The 20,268-nt window shown below is 27.8% G+C and overlaps 4 protein-coding genes across 5 annotated transcripts; 2 read left to right on the top strand and 2 right to left on the bottom strand.

Moving 5' to 3' along the window:
- The first annotated feature begins 304 nt into the window (after positions 1–304).
- Positions 305–3,145, top strand: Mob3 (MOB kinase activator 3). 2 transcript variants are annotated; one of them, XR_016190978.1, is made up of 6 exons: positions 305–500; positions 601–751; positions 1,845–2,072; positions 2,150–2,265; positions 2,700–2,790; positions 2,871–3,003. XR_016190978.1 is itself a non-coding variant. In XM_015511076.2 (5 exons), the coding sequence occupies exons 1-5, from the start codon at positions 459–461 to the stop codon at positions 3,003–3,005; spliced, it is 672 nt and encodes a 223-aa protein (XP_015366562.1). In that variant the 5' UTR covers positions 307–458; the 3' UTR covers positions 3,006–3,145. The 2 variants fall into 2 exon arrangements, 1 of the variants encoding a protein (XP_015366562.1); XM_015511076.2 differs by lacking the exon at positions 2,700–2,790 and having other exon boundaries at positions 307–500; positions 2,871–3,145.
- Positions 3,146–3,197: 52 nt separating this feature from the next.
- On the bottom strand, positions 3,198–4,134 carry RpL32 (Ribosomal protein L32). Its single transcript, XM_015511064.2, has 4 exons — positions 3,987–4,134; positions 3,688–3,787; positions 3,463–3,615; positions 3,198–3,401 (listed from the first exon to the last, which is right to left on the bottom strand). The coding sequence occupies exons 2-4, from the start codon at positions 3,778–3,780 to the stop codon at positions 3,246–3,248; spliced, it is 402 nt and encodes a 133-aa protein (XP_015366550.1). The 5' UTR covers positions 3,781–3,787; positions 3,987–4,134; the 3' UTR covers positions 3,198–3,245.
- A 3,400-nt stretch (positions 4,135–7,534) lies between these two features.
- Positions 7,535–12,088, top strand: Hsp60A (Heat shock protein 60A). The gene is made up of 10 exons (XM_089223034.1): positions 7,535–7,712; positions 8,418–8,576; positions 8,739–8,991; positions 9,056–9,204; positions 9,286–9,409; positions 9,476–9,644; positions 10,033–10,240; positions 10,301–10,613; positions 10,688–10,866; positions 11,629–12,088. The coding sequence occupies exons 2-10, from the start codon at positions 8,418–8,420 to the stop codon at positions 11,794–11,796; spliced, it is 1,722 nt and encodes a 573-aa protein (XP_089079160.1). The 5' UTR covers positions 7,535–7,712; the 3' UTR covers positions 11,797–12,088.
- Positions 12,089–15,864: 3,776 nt separating this feature from the next.
- Rrp6 (exosome component Rrp6) lies at positions 15,865–19,968 on the bottom strand. The gene is made up of 14 exons (XM_015511107.2): positions 19,813–19,968; positions 19,077–19,210; positions 18,881–18,992; positions 18,547–18,818; positions 18,296–18,482; positions 18,074–18,217; positions 17,821–18,011; positions 17,559–17,715; positions 17,353–17,501; positions 17,128–17,290; positions 16,847–17,050; positions 16,541–16,744; positions 16,076–16,318; positions 15,865–15,962 (listed from the first exon to the last, which is right to left on the bottom strand). The coding sequence occupies exons 1-14, from the start codon at positions 19,813–19,815 to the stop codon at positions 15,906–15,908; spliced, it is 2,220 nt and encodes a 739-aa protein (XP_015366593.2). The 5' UTR covers positions 19,816–19,968; the 3' UTR covers positions 15,865–15,905.
- Between the last annotated feature and the right edge of the window lie 300 nt (positions 19,969–20,268).

Raw genomic sequence — 20,268 nt, 5'->3', positions numbered from 1 at the left:
TATGATATATTGTTGAATTCTTTGTCTATAAATTTAAAAAAATATTGATTTCCGCATGAACGATAGCATCATAACGATTTTTTGCAGTCCAAAACTCAGAAATCAAAGATAAACATTGGTCATTAAAAATTAAAAAAATTGTCTTAGTTTTACCTTGTTATAATATTAAATTACTAACTAAAAAAGTATAACTTTTTTATGGTAATAACTGTGTCAACCTGTAATATCCATTAACATTATCGCATATCAAAAAATTACACTTGATAATGTTATCTCAATGCACTGATTTTGTGTATCATTCATGTATTACAAATTATAATGGGCAGATAAAACGACCACTTGATTTTTAGTTAATTATTATTTATTTTTTACTATGAATTAAATTTATGGTTTAGTTTTAACTTTCCGGAACAGTATTTATCCATCAAGTATTGAATAACTTTAACCAAAAAACAAAAATGTCTTTTGGTGGTTTTATTGATTTTTTTCAAAAAGGAAAAGTAAGTGCCATAATATTGTATTATAATTTATAGGTATATTTATATTACGAATGAACTATTCTACACAATGTTAAATAATCCATTAAAAATACGTTTCTAGACCTTTAGGCCGAAGAAAAAGTTTTCACCTGGTACTCTTCGTTATTCGCTGTATAAACATGCACAAGCTTCTTTGAACTCTGGCATAAATTTAAGATGCGCAGTACAATTGCCACCGGGAGAAGACTTATATGATTGGATTGCTGTTCATGGTATTATTATTAAATGATTTATACTATTATTTAATTACGATTAATTAATCTTAAGTTTAGCATTAATTACTGATATAGATATATCAATATTCAATGATTAAACTCTATGTAATTCTCTAAAACAAAATTTAACATTTATTAAATGTTTTAATCATGTAAACAATATGCAGTCATAATTATTATGTTCATAGGCACATATTTACAGAAATTCAGTATCCCCAAATGCTATAAAAATGTCTTCAAAATAATTTTCAATAATTTTATAACACTAGTCACAAGCATAGTTCACTGACTACTTAGTAAAGTCGCGTTTGTAATATAATTATATTCTGTTGATGAAAAAAAAAGGTTTAATGATGTTTTAGTTTATATATGTATATAACCTTTAAAACATCTATATTCAGCTAAAAAAAAAATTATGGAGGTATTGCAATATCAGTGGATATGATAATATGGACATTTTCACTAAAGAGTCTTATGTTTTTTTTTACTCAGAATAGATATAATATCTTATTTTTCACCTATTCTGTAAATTATTCATGCTTGAACCACAGAATAGATGAAATTCTGTGTTCTATTCTGTGCTTGAACTTCTAATAGACATAATTTTTATGTATGGAGTTGAATCTGATTTTACACAAATTATCATTTATCACATTTATGCTGGCAGTTAGTAATAACAAAATTACAAACAAGTAAAATGAGTTCTATGAATACTAATTTATTTTTAAATATTTCCTTACCAGTAAAATCGACAATAGAAGATTTATCAAATGTCTAGAATTGACATTTCACTTAGTTAAATATAATTTAATAATAATACCACTTAATTGATGTGCTTAAAAAACTGACATACTTGAGCACTAGTGTTATAATCTTAATACATCATAACCCCATAACATAGGTAATAATTTTTATGTCATAATGAGTTGTAATGCTGTGTCCACATATAGTACAATAGTAAACAAAAACTCAATTATCCTGTATGGGCTTGAGAATCTTATTGTTTCTTAAAATACCTACATACTGTTTTGTTAAAATATTTTTCTGTGTACCGAACTCTTGATACTAGTACATAACTTCTCATTTTCAGTGGTTGATTTTTTCAATCGTATAAATTTGATTTATGGCACCGTTTGTGACTACTGTAATGAAACATCATGTCCAACCATGAGCGGTGGCCCAAAGTTTGAATATTTATGGGCTGATAAAGAAAGATATAAAAAACCAACTGCACTACCAGCACCTCAGTATGTTTCTCTGCTCATGGATTGGATTGAAGCACAAATTAATAATGAGAACCTATTTCCAGTATCTACAGGTATGTTTAAATTAATTCTAATGATAAGAAAAAATAAATATTATTTAAACTGTTGTACTTATGGGATTTGTTAATAGATGTACCATTTCCGAAGACTTTTATGCCACTTTGCAAAAAAATACTTACTCGATTATTCAGAGTATTTGTCCATGTTTATATACATCATTTTGATCGAATTATATCTATAGGAGCTGTAAGTATATTATCTTGTTACAATAAAAAAATAAAATATTCAGCTTGCAATTTTTTTTTTTTTAAATTAATATTTAATTAGTTAAAATTTGGGATGGTATTATATGAAGAAATATATTATTTTTATTTGATAATAAGTTTAAGTAACATTAGAATAAGTACTTAAACATAGAAACTCAAGGGTATTATAATTTGTAAGTGTTCTATAAAAATCACTATAGTCATTTAATAAAGTATACAATTTAATAAATTCATTAGCTAGTATTAAAATATTAAATACACAAATAACAATTTATTTTTATATTGGTATGACCACTATGACTTCATCACTAATGTAAATGCTACGCTTAGTAGCAAGTTTTTCAAAAATGTTTTTTTTAAATTGAGAAAAATTTATAATTTCTGCTTAAATTCTAACACTACCCCTCCTTCCAGGGGAAATTGATGTGGACACAATATATACATGTAGCCTAAATTGAACTTAGATTGTTAATAGAGATATTTCATGCTTTTATTTTGTTTTTGGGTTAGTAGCCATTTAAATTAATTTCTAGCTATAATCAAATTAATATTATTTAATAATTGTACTTGCATTATATTTTATAGGAACCACACGTAAATACATGTTACAAGCATTTCTATTATTTCATAACAGAGTTTGATCTAGTCATAAATAAAGAATTGGAACCATTAATGGAAATGACATCAAAAATGTGCCAGGATTCTCTTCAAAATCAATAATATTTTGTAACCAAAATAGTATGAATTAAGAAAAATTGTATATATTTTAAGAAATACTATGATGTATAGTGGCATTTATTTTACAATTTTGTTACCTTTAAAAATGTGTATTTTAAAATAAAATTATTTTGTTAATTTAATTAAGAGTTGAATAATATATGTATTGAATACATACATTAAAAAAAAAAGAAATGGATTTTGAGAATTTTTTATTTTATTAATAATTAATTATTACAAAACTTAACCCTCTTGTGTACGAATACGTGCGTTTCCATTGGTTAATCTGATGGATAACTCTTGGGCTCTAGAAACAATGGTTTTACGATTTTTGGATGAAACACCATGGGCAATCTCTCCACAGTACTTCCTGTTCTGCATCATCAACATTTCCAATTCCTAAAATTTGAATAATCCATAAGAATCCATAAAGGTAAGATATAAAGCTAGTTGTACTTACTCTAACATTGTGCACAAGAACTTTACGGAACTTAGAAGGCAACATGTGTCTAGTTCTCTTGTCACTTCCATAACCAACATTAGGCATCAAATACTGTCCCTTGAATCTTCTTCGGACTCTGTTGTCAATACCCTTTGGTTTACGCCAGTTGGGCTACAAAAGGAAAACATTGAAGAAAAATTAAACATTTGAAAATTAAATATTATCTATTATAAATAAACTTACCTTGAGTTTATCATAACGATCACTTTGATGTCTAATGAACTTCTTGGTACGTTTTTTGATTATTTGTGGGCGATATTTTGGCTTGATCGACATGGTTAATCTAAAGTAATAAGATAAAAATTAATTTCAAATTACAGGGATTTTAACTGCTCTTACGAAAAAAAAAATATACAATCATGATCAATATGTCAATTAGACTAAATAGAAGAACATGTTCGATTTTTGATGAAATCGTATAAAAGATATTTCTGAAGATCGAATTGATAAATTCGGATGAAAATCTTACAAAATATACTTACAAATTTGTATGATGAGGATACGGGAAAAGTGGACGTACGTCGAAATGTCGTACCTATACCGAATAAAAGTAAACAACACAGACTGCGACTCGTATTGTGAGGTTATGGTTATCATTAGTAGCCGTATCATTAAAGGTATACCAACCTCACGGATTTTGCAAATTCGCTTACAAGGTTAATATCAATAAATGGTGCTCAAATTCAAAATTCAATCGCTGAAAAGTATGGAATCGTATTATAAATAAAGCACACTCACTATGTAGGTCTACGCCTGTAAGAGCATTATATGAAATCTTTTGTCAACGCGTAAATATTCAATTTCATCATCATTTAAACTTCAGATGTAAAATGTGATTCAAAGTTATTTGTGGAATAATCACAACTAACATTCATCATGCAGCTTTATAATAATATAATTAAAGAATTTCCTAAGTCACATAATAGAAAGAACACTAACCGGAAGAATTTATCATGAGTTAACCGATAGAATTTTACCGGTTAGTCTTAACCGACACTTAACCGGACATTGTAAGAACGGCCTTTTACAAGTTATTTGTATAAAAAATATTTTTTGTACTATTTTATTTAATTTTTTTTTTTTTTTTTGTTCCAATGATAGAAGTTATTGTTGCCCCTGCAAACTGGCAAATTCATAAATACGGCTTTGTCCTAAGTGCTAAGTTGTGACTTATGAATTTTATTTAATAAAACCTGTTAGTAATAAATTAGAAATTATAAGTAAGTGTTTACAATTTCCATACAATATTATTCATAATGTCAATACTACCATTTATACTGAGTTGTGAAAATATATTTATACTGTATATACTATATACCTAGCAACAGTTGAAAATAATTGATCGAAACTATTCATATTTTGTTTTTATCATCTTGAATTCATCCAATATTATTCGACAAAAAGCAATTTAAAAACCATTTGTATAGATTAGATATTAAATCATTTATTTAATCATTAATTTAATTAGATATAGTAATTATTATAGGTAGTTTGAATCGAAATTCGTAGAAAACATACCTTACCAGTTTCATTTGTAACTGGAAAAGCCAATCGATATCATAATCGATATCATTAAATCGTTTATAAAAACTCTATTATTTGTTTAAAAAAAAAACAATATCTATAAGTATATTATTTTATAATTTATAGTGTTTATACAATTATACTTGATAATTTTAAATAAATAAAATAAGTATTGGAAGAAAGTACTCGAATTTCTGTCAATTTACTTCACTTTCGTCATAAATACCTTGGTATAATAATCAATTTATTTCATTGTTTACCGTAAAATGTAGCATCATAATGAATAAATTTAAATCTCACGATAGACGATAGTGTATACCAGCGTTTGTATACCAGGGGGTCGCGAATATCTTTACTTGGGGTCGCGTAGGTCAAAAACAATAAAACGTTGATTTAAAATTGATATTGATAATAATACTATGATAGAATATACCTTACTGTTCAAGTTTTTACCTTATGTAGATGGGGTGGGGGGTCGCGAAGTGATTGACCATATTTATACCTATTTTGGGGGTCACTACACTAAAAAGGTTTAAAAACGATGGTGCAATACTAATGTGAACTAATGTCTCAATAAGAACATTTTTTAACCAAGCGCAACAATTAAATTTTGTTGTCATTCTTAAGCCCTAAGCTTTATTTTCATCACTTTAATTTTCCTCCTCAATTTTTTGGCGCAACTTAACTTCGAACTTTCAAATTCAAAGTTGAGTTTCCTCTCAGACTGTTATTTTTATACAGTGTATTGGAAAATTGGCACATAGGGCAAGAACTATATTTTAACGTTTTTGTATGTAAAAGGCTAAAACGTGCGCAATTGTGTTTCACTGGGCCAGAATTTGGTTACCACCGAATCTAAAGCCGTGGTTCCACATTCCACTACGCTCTTTTTGATTATAACTTATTCACTTAGGGTGACCAGATGTCTCTTATAAAAAAAGAGGACATTTTTATTTTTTACTAATATTATGGATAGGTACTTTAAAATTATTCATAATATACAAAACATACTTGTGATATTTATTTAACACAATTTTATCATACTCAGTTGGCTGATTGAAGCACAATATAAACAGCATAATAAAAATCTAACATATCTATTAGAAACAATAAAATAAAAATAATCGACCAAAACTAAATGCAAATTCAAAACATTTATTTTTAACCTTTTCAAACAACCTTAGAGATTGCAGGCGTACAATCCATTGATCGGAAACTATGGTGATGTACAACTGTATGAAATGCGAGTGTACCCTCCACTGCACTAACTTTCAAAATTTCAGGTGTATTTTTGATAATAACAAAATTACTTAAATTGTTAGATGATGAAACCGCAGAACTAGCTACCTATTCTTGACTTATGTTTAGTTGTGTCTAAATGAGCTTTTAAATCATAAGACCCTGACAAAAATGTAAAAATACTAAGCATATTAATGAATTTAAAATATATAAATCTGTTGAAGGAAAACATACCTTTATTGGCAACTGAAACATAGCAATCACAGACGATACATTTGGCTTCACTAACGTCACGGCCATCAACAAAACTTTTAAATGATTCCTTCAGTCGATCATTGAAGATACATTTTCTCTTAGGCATTTTTAAAAACACTAATGAAATGACTATATAGGTATTAATGTATTATTGTATTAACTATTACTGTCTATTAGATATTTTTTTTTTTTAAAGTCTTGATTAATAAATATTTATTAATTATCTTTTGGTCTTATCATTGTCTAGGAAAGTCAATTGGTTTAAATGTTTTTATATTTTATGGCATAATATTATATTCTTATTCCATTGTTAGTTCTAAAAATAACTATACTGTGATAGTAATAATAATAGAAAAGTTCTTGTAAATCTTATCACAATATCTTATCACATCAACACAATATATAACCACAGATTACATGTAATCTGTGATATAACTATCTACAGGACAACTTACAACTGTCTACAGCCATAACAAGCCATAATCAGAATTTTGTCTATAATCGTGTCTCGTGTGCAATACTCATGTTATCACCAATTCTATAAATTATTTTTTGGAAATATAATATCGTTTAAAATACATTTTACCACTGAATAGAGACTACGTATAAAAAAGAGGACATTTTGACTTTTTATTTAAAAGAGCCCGGACAACAGAGGACACTCATAAAAAGAGGACAAATCCTCGTAAAAGAGGACGTCTGGTCACCCTAATTATTCACTATATAATGTGTATCTACTAGTCTACTCTTGGCCTGGTAGTTGGTACTCTCTATTCTCCACTGAGTGCAGAACCACAGAATAAATTATATATACCTAAACCTAATTATAAAATAATAATTAATATGTATAATCACAGCATTTTCTATGGTATAATTAAAATTTTATTCTGAAGTAGGTACTAAAACAATTTTATCATTTGGTTACGCCAATGTGCTCTGGTCATAGAAATTTTCTGTCGGTTTATTGGCCACACTGTTGACGTTCGAACTTTTTTCATTATTTCTTCTAGAAATTTCCATAGATTGCTCACTTTGGTCCCGATTCCCGGCTTAATAATCTCTACGTTCAACCCGTTCTCGTGGTTTGCTGTGGTTTTACTAATCGGTAATCACTCTCGTTTTATTTCCAGTTGTTAAATCAACCACATTAAATTCCATTCAGTTTTGCCGAACTTTTCAGATCATTTAAGGTAAGATATATTCACTTTTATTCGATTATGGATAAATGGACGTCAGTATTCTGCTATTAAAACCAACAACACACGTATTCTAACCTTTGGACGAGGGACGACCCGGCCGGCTTTATTCTATATTGGAATAACCTAATTTGTCGATACACTGGACAATGTCGGTTACGTTGATCGTTTGTCTCGGGTTTTCGACAATTTTTTGGGTTTTAGATTATTAACCAATTTATATTAAGAATAATTAAAATCTGTAGAGGTTACCCGTTGAGAGCCTTCCCATGTGGTTTTTTTTTAAATTATCCATAAAAGTTTAAAAGGGTATGGTAAAACGAAATTGGAATCACAATTGATCCTTATTAAATTTATTGTTTTGTTCATATATTATTTAAACCTAGAATACAATTTGAATTTATTAAGTTGTAGATAGTTAGACATAATAATGTCAATTAAAGTAAGTTGCATTCCATGACGAAATCTAAAGTAAAAGTACTTATATTCTTGTTTTAAAATACTAAAAATGAAAGTTCTGTTAATAAAGACAATTTTTCAATAAATATTATCTTTTCATTGTTAATCCAAGTAAATTAATATCAATTAAAGCACACTTATTTTCCTATTATGGTGATAAAAATGTTAAACAGACTTACTTTATACTATTTATAATTGTTTATTCTTAATTTATCAATAACAATTTTTATAATTTAATAGATGTACCGTATCTCTGCTGCTTTTGCTAGAAACAATGTACCCAAATACTTTGCTAGAAACTATGCCAAGGACATAAAGTTTGGGCCTGAAGTGCGAAAACTTATGCTTGAAGGAGTGGATATTCTTGCAGATGCTGTTGCTGTAACTATGGGCCCAAAAGTGAGTAAAATTACTAAATTAATTAAAATTTTACTTACCTTATATATTATACTATATACATAGTATCAAATATTAAATATTGGTATATAACTTATTAGACATCTTTTTTTGTTAATTGTATTATAGGTTTTTATGTTTTGATTAATCTATTGTATTTATTAGGGCCGTAATGTCATCATAGAACAGAGCTGGGGTTCTCCTAAAATCACTAAGGATGGTGTAACTGTTGCCAAAGGTATTGAATTGCAAGATAAATTCCAAAACATTGGTGCTAAGCTTGTACAAGATGTAGCAAATAATACCAATGATGAAGCTGGTGATGGCACAACTACAGCTACTGTGTTAGCACGTGCTATTGCAAAAGAAGGATTTGAATCAATTATTAAGGGTGCTAATCCCATTGAAATTAGACGAGGTAATTGGAAGTACGATTCTGTATGTAAAAACAATACTAATTAATCTTTTAATTTTATTATCAGGAGTGATGTTAGCTGTTGATGAAGTTAAATTACAATTAGGTGAATTATCAAAGAAAGTTCAGTCTTCAGAGGAGATTGCACAAGTTGCAACAATTTCTGCTAATGGTGATAATAGTATTGGGCAACTTATTGCTAGTGCAATGGAAAAAGTAATGCATTTGCTGTTGAATTATATTCATGGAATAAGTTGGCTTTAATTTTGTAATTTATACTATCTTTACTGATTATAGGTAGGAAAAGATGGTGTGATAACAGTCAAAGATGGAAAAACTTTAGAAGATGAATTGGATGTTATTGAAGGTTTAAAATTTGATAGAGGGTACATTTCTCCATATTTCATTAACTCTGCTAAAGGTAAATTTAAAAGTATATTCTATTTTTAAAATCTATTTTTAATAATATTAAATCAATCTTCCAAAGGAGCCAAAGTAGAATTCCAAGATGCTTTGGTGTTATTCAGTGAGAAAAAAATTTCATCCGCTCAATCATTAATTCCTGCTTTAGAATTAGCCAATGCACAACGTAAACCACTTGTTATTGTTGCTGAAGACCTCGATGGTGAAGTTATTGGAATGCTAGTTTTAAATAGGTATTATTTTCAAATATGATTTATTGTCTTTAAAAATATATATTCTGTCTCACGAGAGAAAATGTTGCGCGAAGTTGTGAACTAGTTAATCTTGCATATTCACTGCAAAAATCTAAACAAATTAACTGATGGTAGTGGTTTAAGTAGATGTTAAATAGCGGCATGGTGGCTGAATTGCTATCACTCGATATTACGGGTAGACGGTAGTCAATATGTACGTACATTAGTTGGGTGGAGAGGATTTGTTGGCTAGTTTAGTTTATTCTACATGCCCAAACCCAGATGTTTTCTTGTGGGAAAGAGTATATAACTTAGTTTCTAGGTATTTGGTATTATTTATGTTTGTTAAATAAACTAAATTTATAACCACTAATAAATTGTTTTTTAGATTGAAAATAGGTCTAAATGTTGCTGCTGTTAAAGCACCTGGATTTGGAGATAATCGTAAATCTACATTGACTGATATGGCAATTGCAACTGGAGGTGTTGTTTTTGGCCAAGAAGGTAATGAATTGAAGATTGAAGATATTAAAGCTGGTGATTTTGGTGAAGTCAAAGAAGTAGTTATCACTAAAGACGATACTTTGCTATTAAAGGTAAATTTTTTTAACTATACACATTGTTGTCATATTCATACTAATAACAATTATGATTAGGGTAATGGAATTCCATCTGACATTGAACAAAGAGCTGAACAAATTAGAGATCAGATTAAAGATACTTCATCTGAATACGAGAAAGAAAAACTGCAAGAACGTCTTGCAAGGTTAGCATCTGGTGTTGCTGTATTAAAAATTGGCGGTAGTAGTGAAGTTGAAGTCAATGAGAAGAAAGATCGTGTAACTGATGCACTAAATGCCACTCGTGCAGCTGTTGAAGAGGGTATTGTTCCTGGAGGTGGAACTGCTTTAATTCGATGCTCACCTGCACTAGATAAAGTCAAAGTAGCCAATAAAGATCAGAAAATCGGTAAATGTTATTGAGTTATTTACACATATCATGCTTCTTGAAAAGATAATTTTATTAAATTAATAATTTGTTAGGTATCGAAATTGTGCGTAAAGCATTATCTATGCCATGTATGACAATTGCCCGAAATGCTGGTGTTGATGCTGGTGTTGTAGTTGCTAAAGTATCTGAAGGTAAAGACGCTTTTGGATATGATGCAATGAATGACGTTTATGTTAACATGGTTGAAAAAGGAATCATTGATCCAACTAAGGTGAGTTAAATTGATTAAAAGCTTTAATAGTAAATCCAGAGGTTATGTACACATACATGGATGTTTCATGTATTCTAGATTCAAGTGTAATCAAAATAAAGTACAATCTTTTACTCTTTGATGTAGCATGCGGGTATTCTTACAGTGAAGTCATTGAAAACTACCATGATAACATAGGGTTAGAGACTAAATACTCTATAATAGTTGGAAATATGCACCTAAAAACTGAAATATATACATACATACATATATATATATATATATATATATATATATATATGTATATACTAATGTACTGTACTGGCATTTTTTTAAAAATACCATTATAAATTTAAAGTTATAACAAGGTCTTAAGAATTTTATTAATGTATGTTTTGTGTGTGTTCAATTTATAAATTGTTAATTACATGATGTGTATTGTAACCATTTCAACTGTGTATGCCATATTATGGTAATTAGTAGACTCTTCACTGAAAGTCTACAGTGTGTGTATTAGATATTAGGATGTTCCATCGATTAATTAAGTATGTGATGTTAAGAAAAGATATTTACTGGGACAGATATGGTAAAGTTTAATTATATAGCCTGTAGGCTTGTACATAGTTTCTTAAGTTGTTCATTGATTATTTTCAGTGTTTTTAATTTTTTTAAACTTGTAAAAATCCCATAGATTTTATTCCCATGAGCTAAATCTTTCTATGTAAAATTCTCACTTTAAATAAAATCTTACTTGACGTAATATCATGAACTTGATTGTTTCAGGTTGTCAGAACCGCATTAACTGACGCTGCAGGAGTCGCATCATTATTGACTACAGCAGAAGCAGTTATCACTGAATTACCAAAGAAGGATGAGCCATTACCAGGCGGTGGTGGTATGGGAGGAATGGGTGGTATGGGTGGAATGGGAGGAATGGGTGGCATGATGTAATAATTTGTTTTAGAAATCACAAAGACTGACATCGCAAGTGGCATAAATATTTTTCTATCCTAGTTATGTGTTGTTCTCGATGTTTTATTTTATAAGAATCAAATTTATTAATTATTAGTAACACTTAGTTTTTTTTATATACATATTTTTTAAATTCATGTGTTTTTATGTACAAATGGATTGTAAGTTTCATTAGAACACGTGTTAAGAAATATTATGTCTATTGCATAGATGTTTAAATTGGAAATTGTACAAAGTGTTTTAGATCATATAAAACTCATTCCAAAAATTATTGATATTTTTTATTTCGATAGTAATGAAAAGTGATGATGCAATTATTGTTCTTTTTTTTGCCTGGCCTCGTGTTGAAATTAATTAAAGTTAATTAAAAAAATGCTGTCTAACTAATATATTAACAAGTCCTGTTATGTAACATTTTTTTGAATCATAACTTTTGGCCAGTATAAATGTTAATGCTTAATTCATATTTAGTTGTCTGTACGTTAAATTTTGAATTAACATCAACATAACATTTTATGAATATCATATTGTATTAAATTAGAAGTAAAAAAATATTAATTACCCATATTCTTAATAGAACAGAACCCGTGGTTTTTGTATAATAGGAAACTGTTTGAAACAATATTAGATTGTAAGATCATAAAAAAGAAACATAATTTATAAGTTACTTATGGTGGTATAGCATTAATTTTTTTGATTTTGACGTATATTATACAAGCCACAATTTATCACATTCTAGTTTTCTGGCAAAATTTTCTGCTGATTCATATGAATCTTAAGTGGTCACCACACCTGCATGTGTTGTCTCCGTCATATAAGTGCGTAACATATATTTTTATTTTATTTTGTGCTCAACAATTTATGTTTAGCTCTGTTAAGTTGTGGAGTGAATTGACCTCTTATAAAAATTAAAGTACATAATCTAGGTCATCACATGTGCTTTTTATTAATTTTCTATCATAAAGCAAGTATTTTTAAAATTATAAATTACTTGTATATCTTAAAATCAATAAACTCATGTGATTACTTAGATAATGTAGGTACTTAAATCTTCTAGAGGTCAATTCACTCTACATTTTAAACTGAATGAGTTAAATGTGAACTGCTGAGCATAAAATATGTTAAGTTACATACTTTTATGACTGAGACATGCAGGTGTGGTATCCTCATAAAAAAGTTGTGCATTTATTAAATTATTAAGAAGATGCCAGTGTACTCCAAGTATTCATGAACTTCTTTCTTTTTATTTATTAAAATTAAAATGTTTCAGCACATTATAAATGCTATTACAAGTTTGTTAATGTTCTATTTATAAATGACAATAACAAATTATGAATTTTGATTTTATTGTTAGTTATTTAGTGAAAATGAAGTAAACATGCTAGTATTAGTTAATAATTATTTTTTTTAGTAGTAATTTAATTTTGGTCTTCGTCTTCGCTTTATTGTGATAGAAGATTCATGAACTTACATTACAAGTTAATATTCAATAGGAATAATTTTATGTTGGCTTTAATATATAAAGTGAATTTGCCTATTTTCATCATTTAGCTAAGAAAATTTTAGAGAACCATAGGTTATTTTAATTTTAAAAAGAATCATAACCATGCTTAGTAACTGTTCTAATAAATGCATACTATTTATGGCAAGTCAGAATAGTCAGATTATCAAAAAAACTAATTCCAATTTGTCTCTCTTCCCTGATGTACACAAAATTACATTTATTTAATTTTTCTATGTTTACGGTTTTTAATGCTATTTCCTGGCATACCATGTTTGAATAGAATCACTTATATTTTATTTTTATATTTATTTGTGAGTAATGTCAAAAACTGGAACTGAATAAATATTGATGACACTATTTTTAAGGTTCCTATTTCCTGAGGAATGGTGGTCACCTTATAGCAACTATTATTTAACAATACATTTTACTATTTAAACTACATGTAAATTATGATAAATAGAGGTGTTTTTCTAAATATAAAGGAAAGCAAGTAGGTTCTGCTTGCTATACAAGTGATCATATGTCAATATGTCTCATCCCTTTTATTTATCATTGACATGTGTGGTAATAGTCATCAGTCAACTACAATTAATAATATTTATTCTGAGATAATGAGTGTTGATTTATAAAGTTACTAAGAAAAATATTTCATATGTGTTGTATACTTGTATAATATTTCTAAGTTATTTGTTGATGTAAAAAGTTCTTTATCATAAATAGTTTAAAAAACTAAAAAATGTTATCCCTGTAAAGTCTATGATAGTCTTAAGAGGACGTGATAATACCCACCGCACATGTTGTCTCCGTCTTACAAGTAATTTTATTATACAGCATTATATAGAAAATTTTACGTTCAGCAGAACACGTGTAGTTCCATTTGCTTAAAAGAGTGAATTGACCTCTTATAAAATTTAAAGATATGATTGTTGTTTAGACAACCTCTTATGCTTTTTATTATATTTAAATTTTAAAGCAAGTTATGAGTATTTTAAAATGCACAAAAAATTAATAATTTTAAAATACTCATCTCGTTTTTTTCAATTAAATTAAATTTAATATAATATAATACAAAAGCATATGAGGTTGTCTAGATAATAATCTTTTTTTTTTTTTTTTATTTAATATAATATAAATTTACAATCTGTAATAAAAATAAAACAATAAGTAAATGTGAGATTTTTTTTATTTTATTTACAAGGTTAGGAGGCTTGACTGAAGGGAGCGTCCATTGACACTACTTTAAACTGGTTATTATTATTTTTTTTTATTTTTTAGCGAAGTAAATCACGAGGCCAATTACGCTTTAGTCGACGGGGAGGGTTATCCGGGAGAGTCTTGGAGGAGAGGTTAGAAATTAGCGGGTTTGGATGATTATTTGTTTTGGAGTCTTTATGGATTGTAAGGTTACTAACACACCAAGGTGCATTTGTCATAAGACGGAGACTGATCGATTGAAAAGATTTAGGTTTGATTTTTTGGTTGAACCCCAGATTTCTATACCAGATAATAATCTTATATTTAAATTTTATAAGAGGTCAGTTTACTCTTATTTTTAAGCTAACGGAGCTACACGTGTTCTGCTGAGCGAAAAATTTACTATATAATGCACTTGTAAGATGGAGACAACACATGCGGGTATCACATCCTCTTAATATATTTTGAAAATGTTATGGTGTGTATAAAATGGTAACTACTAATATCAACATTCAATAGAAATTTTTTGGTTATTCTGTTTTGCTACTCTAAATTCTTTTTAAAACTGGTTTTGGTCTTAAAGTCCAGTTTTGAAAACTCTTGAATTTTCAATTTGTGTCTTTCAATGTTCCAACCAGATTAACATTCCTGTCAGAAATCATACCAAAGTTGAAAAACGAGGCATTATTTCAACTACTTTTATATATGTTTGCAAATCTTACCTCATCTAAATCTCAGAACCAAAATGTGAATGTTTTATACATTTCAAATTTATATAACATTTAGTATAATTTTTAACACTATAATCTCCTTGGTTTTAACTAAAATATTATAATTTTATGATACTAATAATGTTATGCTTTAAAATAAAAATATGAAAAAAAACCTATAAGATTATATTGATAATATTCTTACTATTTATTACGATAATAGTAGGTAATAATAATTCCTTTATAGTTTATTAATAAATGAACAATACTAACGCAACACAAAACTGTTTTTGTTGAATGTGTATTTCTTATACTGATAGATTTAAAGAGTAATAAAACTGCGTTGACATTTTTTTTACGGAGTTTTAAGATGCAATTTGAAATATGTTATTACATTCTCAAAATTGTCAGTAAATGATTAACTATTAAATCAATAAACTGCTGATACAAAAGTACTCCTGGCAGTCAACGAAAACTAGTAGATCCGCCGGCACATACTTAATCTATCATCCATGAATAAATAGTCTCTATTTCATTATGTCAATAAAATAATATTAATTTTTTTAAACTATGCCTGAGTGGTTCTCTCATTCTTAATCCGAATACAAAATAAATTTAAAAATGACAAAACACAATAAATATAAAAGGTATTATTTTTATTAATGTATGTAATTATTACTTTATACAGTTTTTTGCAACCTCTTTGGCTTTTTATTTTTTTTGGATTTGTTCTTTTTCTGAAACAAATTAAATATTTTATCAATAATTGAATTTGTTGAAATTGAAGTTTGAAAAGAAATAATGGATTGACACATATTTGAATATTTCTATTACTTAATGTTGTTTTTACCTTCTGTAATCGTTTTGCAATTAACATAACGTCTTTTGATTGATTGTGGAATTTAGCAAAATCTGTAGTTTCATACTTATGAGGCTTAAAATTTTTAATTTGTCTTGAATTATTTGTAGGATTTTGGGTAGTCGAACTCGTACTAGAACTTTGATCTTCAAGTTGTATTTCTCTTATAAATGTTTTTGGAACATCTTTTTTAATATTTGATATTTCAATAGTTTTTTTCTGAATTTCTTCAGCCTAAAAATAAAATATTAAAATAATTAAATCAATGTGCTACAGAGTAAGTTATTTTAAATCAATAATTTAATTTAAGCATTACAGGTAAGAAATATTTTTGATAAAAACGACAAATAATTAAAAACTAATTAAAATCATATTTAAGAAATTTTAGAAACTACTATTGTATAATAATATCCTACATATTATGTTAACAATGAAAACAAATAAATAAAATCTTACTTGTGGTGCTAAATAAAGTTTGTCAGTACATTCCATGGGGATACTAGCATTTAGTGGCTCATTGCTATCGCTGATTTCTTCTTTAATTTCTAATGATTTTTTAACAACATTGTTATACTTGATTGTTTTCAAGTACGACTCATACGGTTGTTTATATACAATATTTGTCAAACCAATATGTTTTCTTGATTTTTTGTTCACTTCCTACATTGAAAAAAAAAATGATTATTTAGTATAATGTTTATGGTATATACAAAGTATATAATATTTTCCACTGTATAAAAATACAATTTATAACTTAAATACTTGAAATATAGTGATTTCTTGTGGAGTAAAATATAGAATATCAATCTCATCATCAACTAATTTATTTAAATCATTTAATAATGTGGGTAATGAGGCTTCATCAGTTTTTTTTGTTTTAGAATAATCATGTAAACTAATCATGTCCACATCTATATGTTTGATCACATCTTGTGAAAAGCTTTTATCTTCATTTAACTTCTCAGCCTGCAAAATTAAATATATTAAGGTATATGTAAAATAATTCAAAATCTCTTACTATTGTTAATGAAAGTCATACTAACATTTTCAAAAGTTTGTTCCCTAGCATTTTTAATAATATAATGGATTTCATGAAGACATTGTCGAACCAATGGAGGTACTGGCGAACAACAAGCGAGTATACCAAACGATTCTTTGGGCAACATTTCTGATATCTTAAGTAACATATGATTTGGTAGAATGTATCTGAAAATAGTAATATATATAACAGGAAAATGTAATAATTTTACGAGTATTTTTTATCTTACCCCGGACTTTCGTCTAATTCTCTAGCTATTTTATCTCTCCAAGCATATAAATGTTTGAGCGCATACATTTGCTGGATATCAAACATTTTTTTACTCCGCTTGTACATACTTAAGTGACTATCATCATTTAAAATATTCACTTCATATCTCTAAAGCAAAATCAACTATTAATACCAGTAATAAAATATTAATAAGTAATTTTTTACCATTTTGCACACATCAGCACTTCGCTGAAATACTAATTCAACATAGTTACACTGGTTAGTGGACATTGCCATAAGATCTTTTTTAATCATATCATAAACATAGAGTAAATAATGAGTATCACATCTGGCATAAAATATGGCTTCAGCCGATAATGGCCTAAAACAACATATAATAGAGACATGATAATATTTTTAATGGTAAAGAAATTTTTGGAAAAAATAACCTTGAAATTATATTTAATCACATTTAGATTATTGTTACCTTGTTCTCCAATCATATAGCTGAAATGCTTTGTCAGCATCTACATTACAATAATGCTTTAATAAGAAATCTAACCCTTTTCTAGAAAAGTTCAATATTTTAGCAGCTTGATATGTATCAAACATATTGACAACATATAGACCCAGATCTCTTTGCAGCCATAGAATATCACTATCCGCTCCATGAAATACCTGAAAACGGACAAACAATACATTTTGTAATAATTTTTTTTTTTTTTATCAAAAATAATTACTTTTACTACTGCAGGGTTAGTGAATATTTCATTGAGCACATGCAATTTGTCTCGTAGTTGTAGTGTATCTATAATATAATCGGTATTTCTAGTAGAAATTTGCATTAAACATGTAAACCCTTGATATGTTCGATAACTGTGAGCCTATTTAAAAAAAAAACAAAAAACAATGATCTCATTTTTTTTTTTGTATGTTAAAACAATACAAAGTTTAAATTCTACCTCTAAATCAATAGCTAATTCGTTAACAGTTTCTAAATCTGAAACCATCAAATTCAATTGTTCCTCAGTGTCTACTTCAACAAATTTTGTGTCTTCTAATGAAGCAGGCTTAACAGCTTTAGATACCTTTAAATGTTCGTCTGGAACCTTAAACTCTTCTAATTCCAATTGATATGGATGTTTATAACTAAAGAAAAATATTTTCAAAATAATTTTTATTGTTTATTCAACTATGAAATATAACTACTTACAACATGATTCCATCTTCATTTGTTTCCAAGCACAAATTTAATGGTATTTTACTGTTTGGTTTACTAGTAAGTAGGGGTTTAAATGGAACTGGCCTATTATCGACTTTGATCTTGAATTTTATTTGTGGTCTTTCAATATTACGGCCATGTACTAATATTCTTCTTTTATTTGCTGTCTGAGTATTGTCAGTAGATTCAGATACAAAAGCTTTAGGAGTAACAGATACACCCACATTTTTAAAAGATCCATTTAATGTATCAATATTATGAGTCTATAAGAAAAAAAATTATTGATGGATCTTCATAAAATAAATATTTGGTACATTAGATATACCACTCGGTCTAAGATTGTGTCATTTCCTTCTTCGATAAGTTCAAATTGTTGGTCAGCATCTTTACCACGAATATTTCCAGGGATTTTCTGATTTTTCAATAATGCAGATATTCTGTAAGTTAAGCAATTAATCAGTTTTTAAAAAGTAGTATTATATATTATACTTATTAATTATGTGTATAAAGTATGGACATACAATTTGAGAACATGATTTTGGCGTGATGAAACAACTTTTTTAAATTTAGGATAACTGTTATAAAAATTCCAGTTTACCCCAATAGGCAAATTGTTAGAGGCTCGAGTGCCTTCAATAACTGTTTTAAAATCACTCTGCAAAATAATGTTAAGATACAATTAATGTTATTGTTATTACATTACATTGTATGATAAATACTGGATAGAAGATTTTTACACATTTGTGCTATGTGTCTTAAAGTTCAAATATTATTTTCAACAATATCTTTAGTTTATATATCAGTTAAATATATGTATGTCTACAAATAATAACAAGTAAATGACATGGTTAAAATAATTTAGATATGCATGTTTTGACTATCTAAATTATAAATTAACAATATTTTTTATAGTTGTTAGTGTCAAAACACAAGTAAATAGTTATTTACTATTTAAATGGTAATTGGCATTATTACATAATTATTAATATATTTAAAGGAATCAATTATTCAAATATAACACTTATTTCGTATTAACTCGTAAAAATGCAAGGTTCCAATGTGTTACGGGTATAGCATGAGCAGAAATTTATTAAAATTTCAGGGGGAAAACATATTTTATATTATCAATGTGAGCCGTGTGGGTTTCGATTCTAAGGCAACTAAAAAGGTGTCACATTTAGGGAGGTTAGGCTTCCTTGTTTTAACCAATAGTGTACAGTTAAGATCTTTAAAGATTAAAGAAGTTAATTAACTTACCATTTTATTTTAGTCTTAGTCAACAGTCAAGTGAATACCGTAATACAGCAATCTCGTGACACGGCGACGGCGTACACGTTCTCGGGGCTCACAATTAGTGAAATAGTGAATTAGTCACAGTCGGACCACAGATAGTGCATATTGCTAGAATGCTTATCAATTATTTATCAACAAAAGTTGTGTAGTGATTACGATTACAGGTTGGCCAACTGTTTGCGTTTCAGTGTAGGAAGACCGAACAATCATTTATCATAAACTAGGCATTGGGCAGTTCAACATAATTTAGATCAAATGGCAGACAAAATACTATGCGCTTTGGATTAAATATTTAAAATTTGAATGTTGTTCCCTTAGATTAAATTTAATCTATTCTGTGGTTGTTCTATCATTGATTAATATGATTATGGATTTTAATAGTCTGGTCTCTGGTATATTACTATATTTATTATTCAATCG

This window comes from Diuraphis noxia, unplaced genomic scaffold (assembly GCF_037042655.1).
Source record: "Diuraphis noxia isolate RWA-SAM2 unplaced genomic scaffold, SU_Dnox_SAM2 contig0003, whole genome shotgun sequence".
Taxonomy (NCBI): Eukaryota; Metazoa; Arthropoda; class Insecta; order Hemiptera; family Aphididae; genus Diuraphis; species Diuraphis noxia.
This window is presented reverse-complemented; position numbering and strand designations above follow the sequence as displayed.

Coding starts and splice junctions, on each gene's coding strand:
- Rrp6 (XM_015511107.2), bottom strand. Junction 18,218..18,295: donor AATTAGCTATTGATTTAGAG/GTAGAATTTAAA, acceptor TTTTTTAAATAG/GCTCACAGTTATCGAACATA. Junction 17,291..17,352: donor GAATTAGACGAAAGTCCGGG/GTAAGATAAAAA, acceptor TACTATTTTCAG/ATACATTCTACCAAATCATA.
- RpL32 (XM_015511064.2), bottom strand. CDS start 3,780: ATGTCGATCAAGCCAAAATATCGCCCACAAATAATCAAAAAACGTACC. Junction 3,616..3,687: donor ATCGTTATGATAAACTCAAG/GTAAGTTTATTT, acceptor TTCCTTTTGTAG/CCCAACTGGCGTAAACCAAA. Junction 3,402..3,462: donor TTCTTGTGCACAATGTTAGA/GTAAGTACAACT, acceptor TTCAAATTTTAG/GAATTGGAAATGTTGATGAT.
- Mob3 (XM_015511076.2), top strand. CDS start 459: ATGTCTTTTGGTGGTTTTATTGATTTTTTTCAAAAAGGAAAA. Junction 2,073..2,149: donor CCTATTTCCAGTATCTACAG/GTATGTTTAAAT, acceptor ATTTGTTAATAG/ATGTACCATTTCCGAAGACT. Junction 2,266..2,870: donor GAATTATATCTATAGGAGCT/GTAAGTATATTA, acceptor TATATTTTATAG/GAACCACACGTAAATACATG.
- Hsp60A (XM_089223034.1), top strand. CDS start 8,418: ATGTACCGTATCTCTGCTGCTTTTGCTAGAAACAATGTACCCAAATAC. Junction 9,645..10,032: donor GGAATGCTAGTTTTAAATAG/GTATTATTTTCA, acceptor ATTGTTTTTTAG/ATTGAAAATAGGTCTAAATG. Junction 10,614..10,687: donor CAATAAAGATCAGAAAATCG/GTAAATGTTATT, acceptor ATAATTTGTTAG/GTATCGAAATTGTGCGTAAA.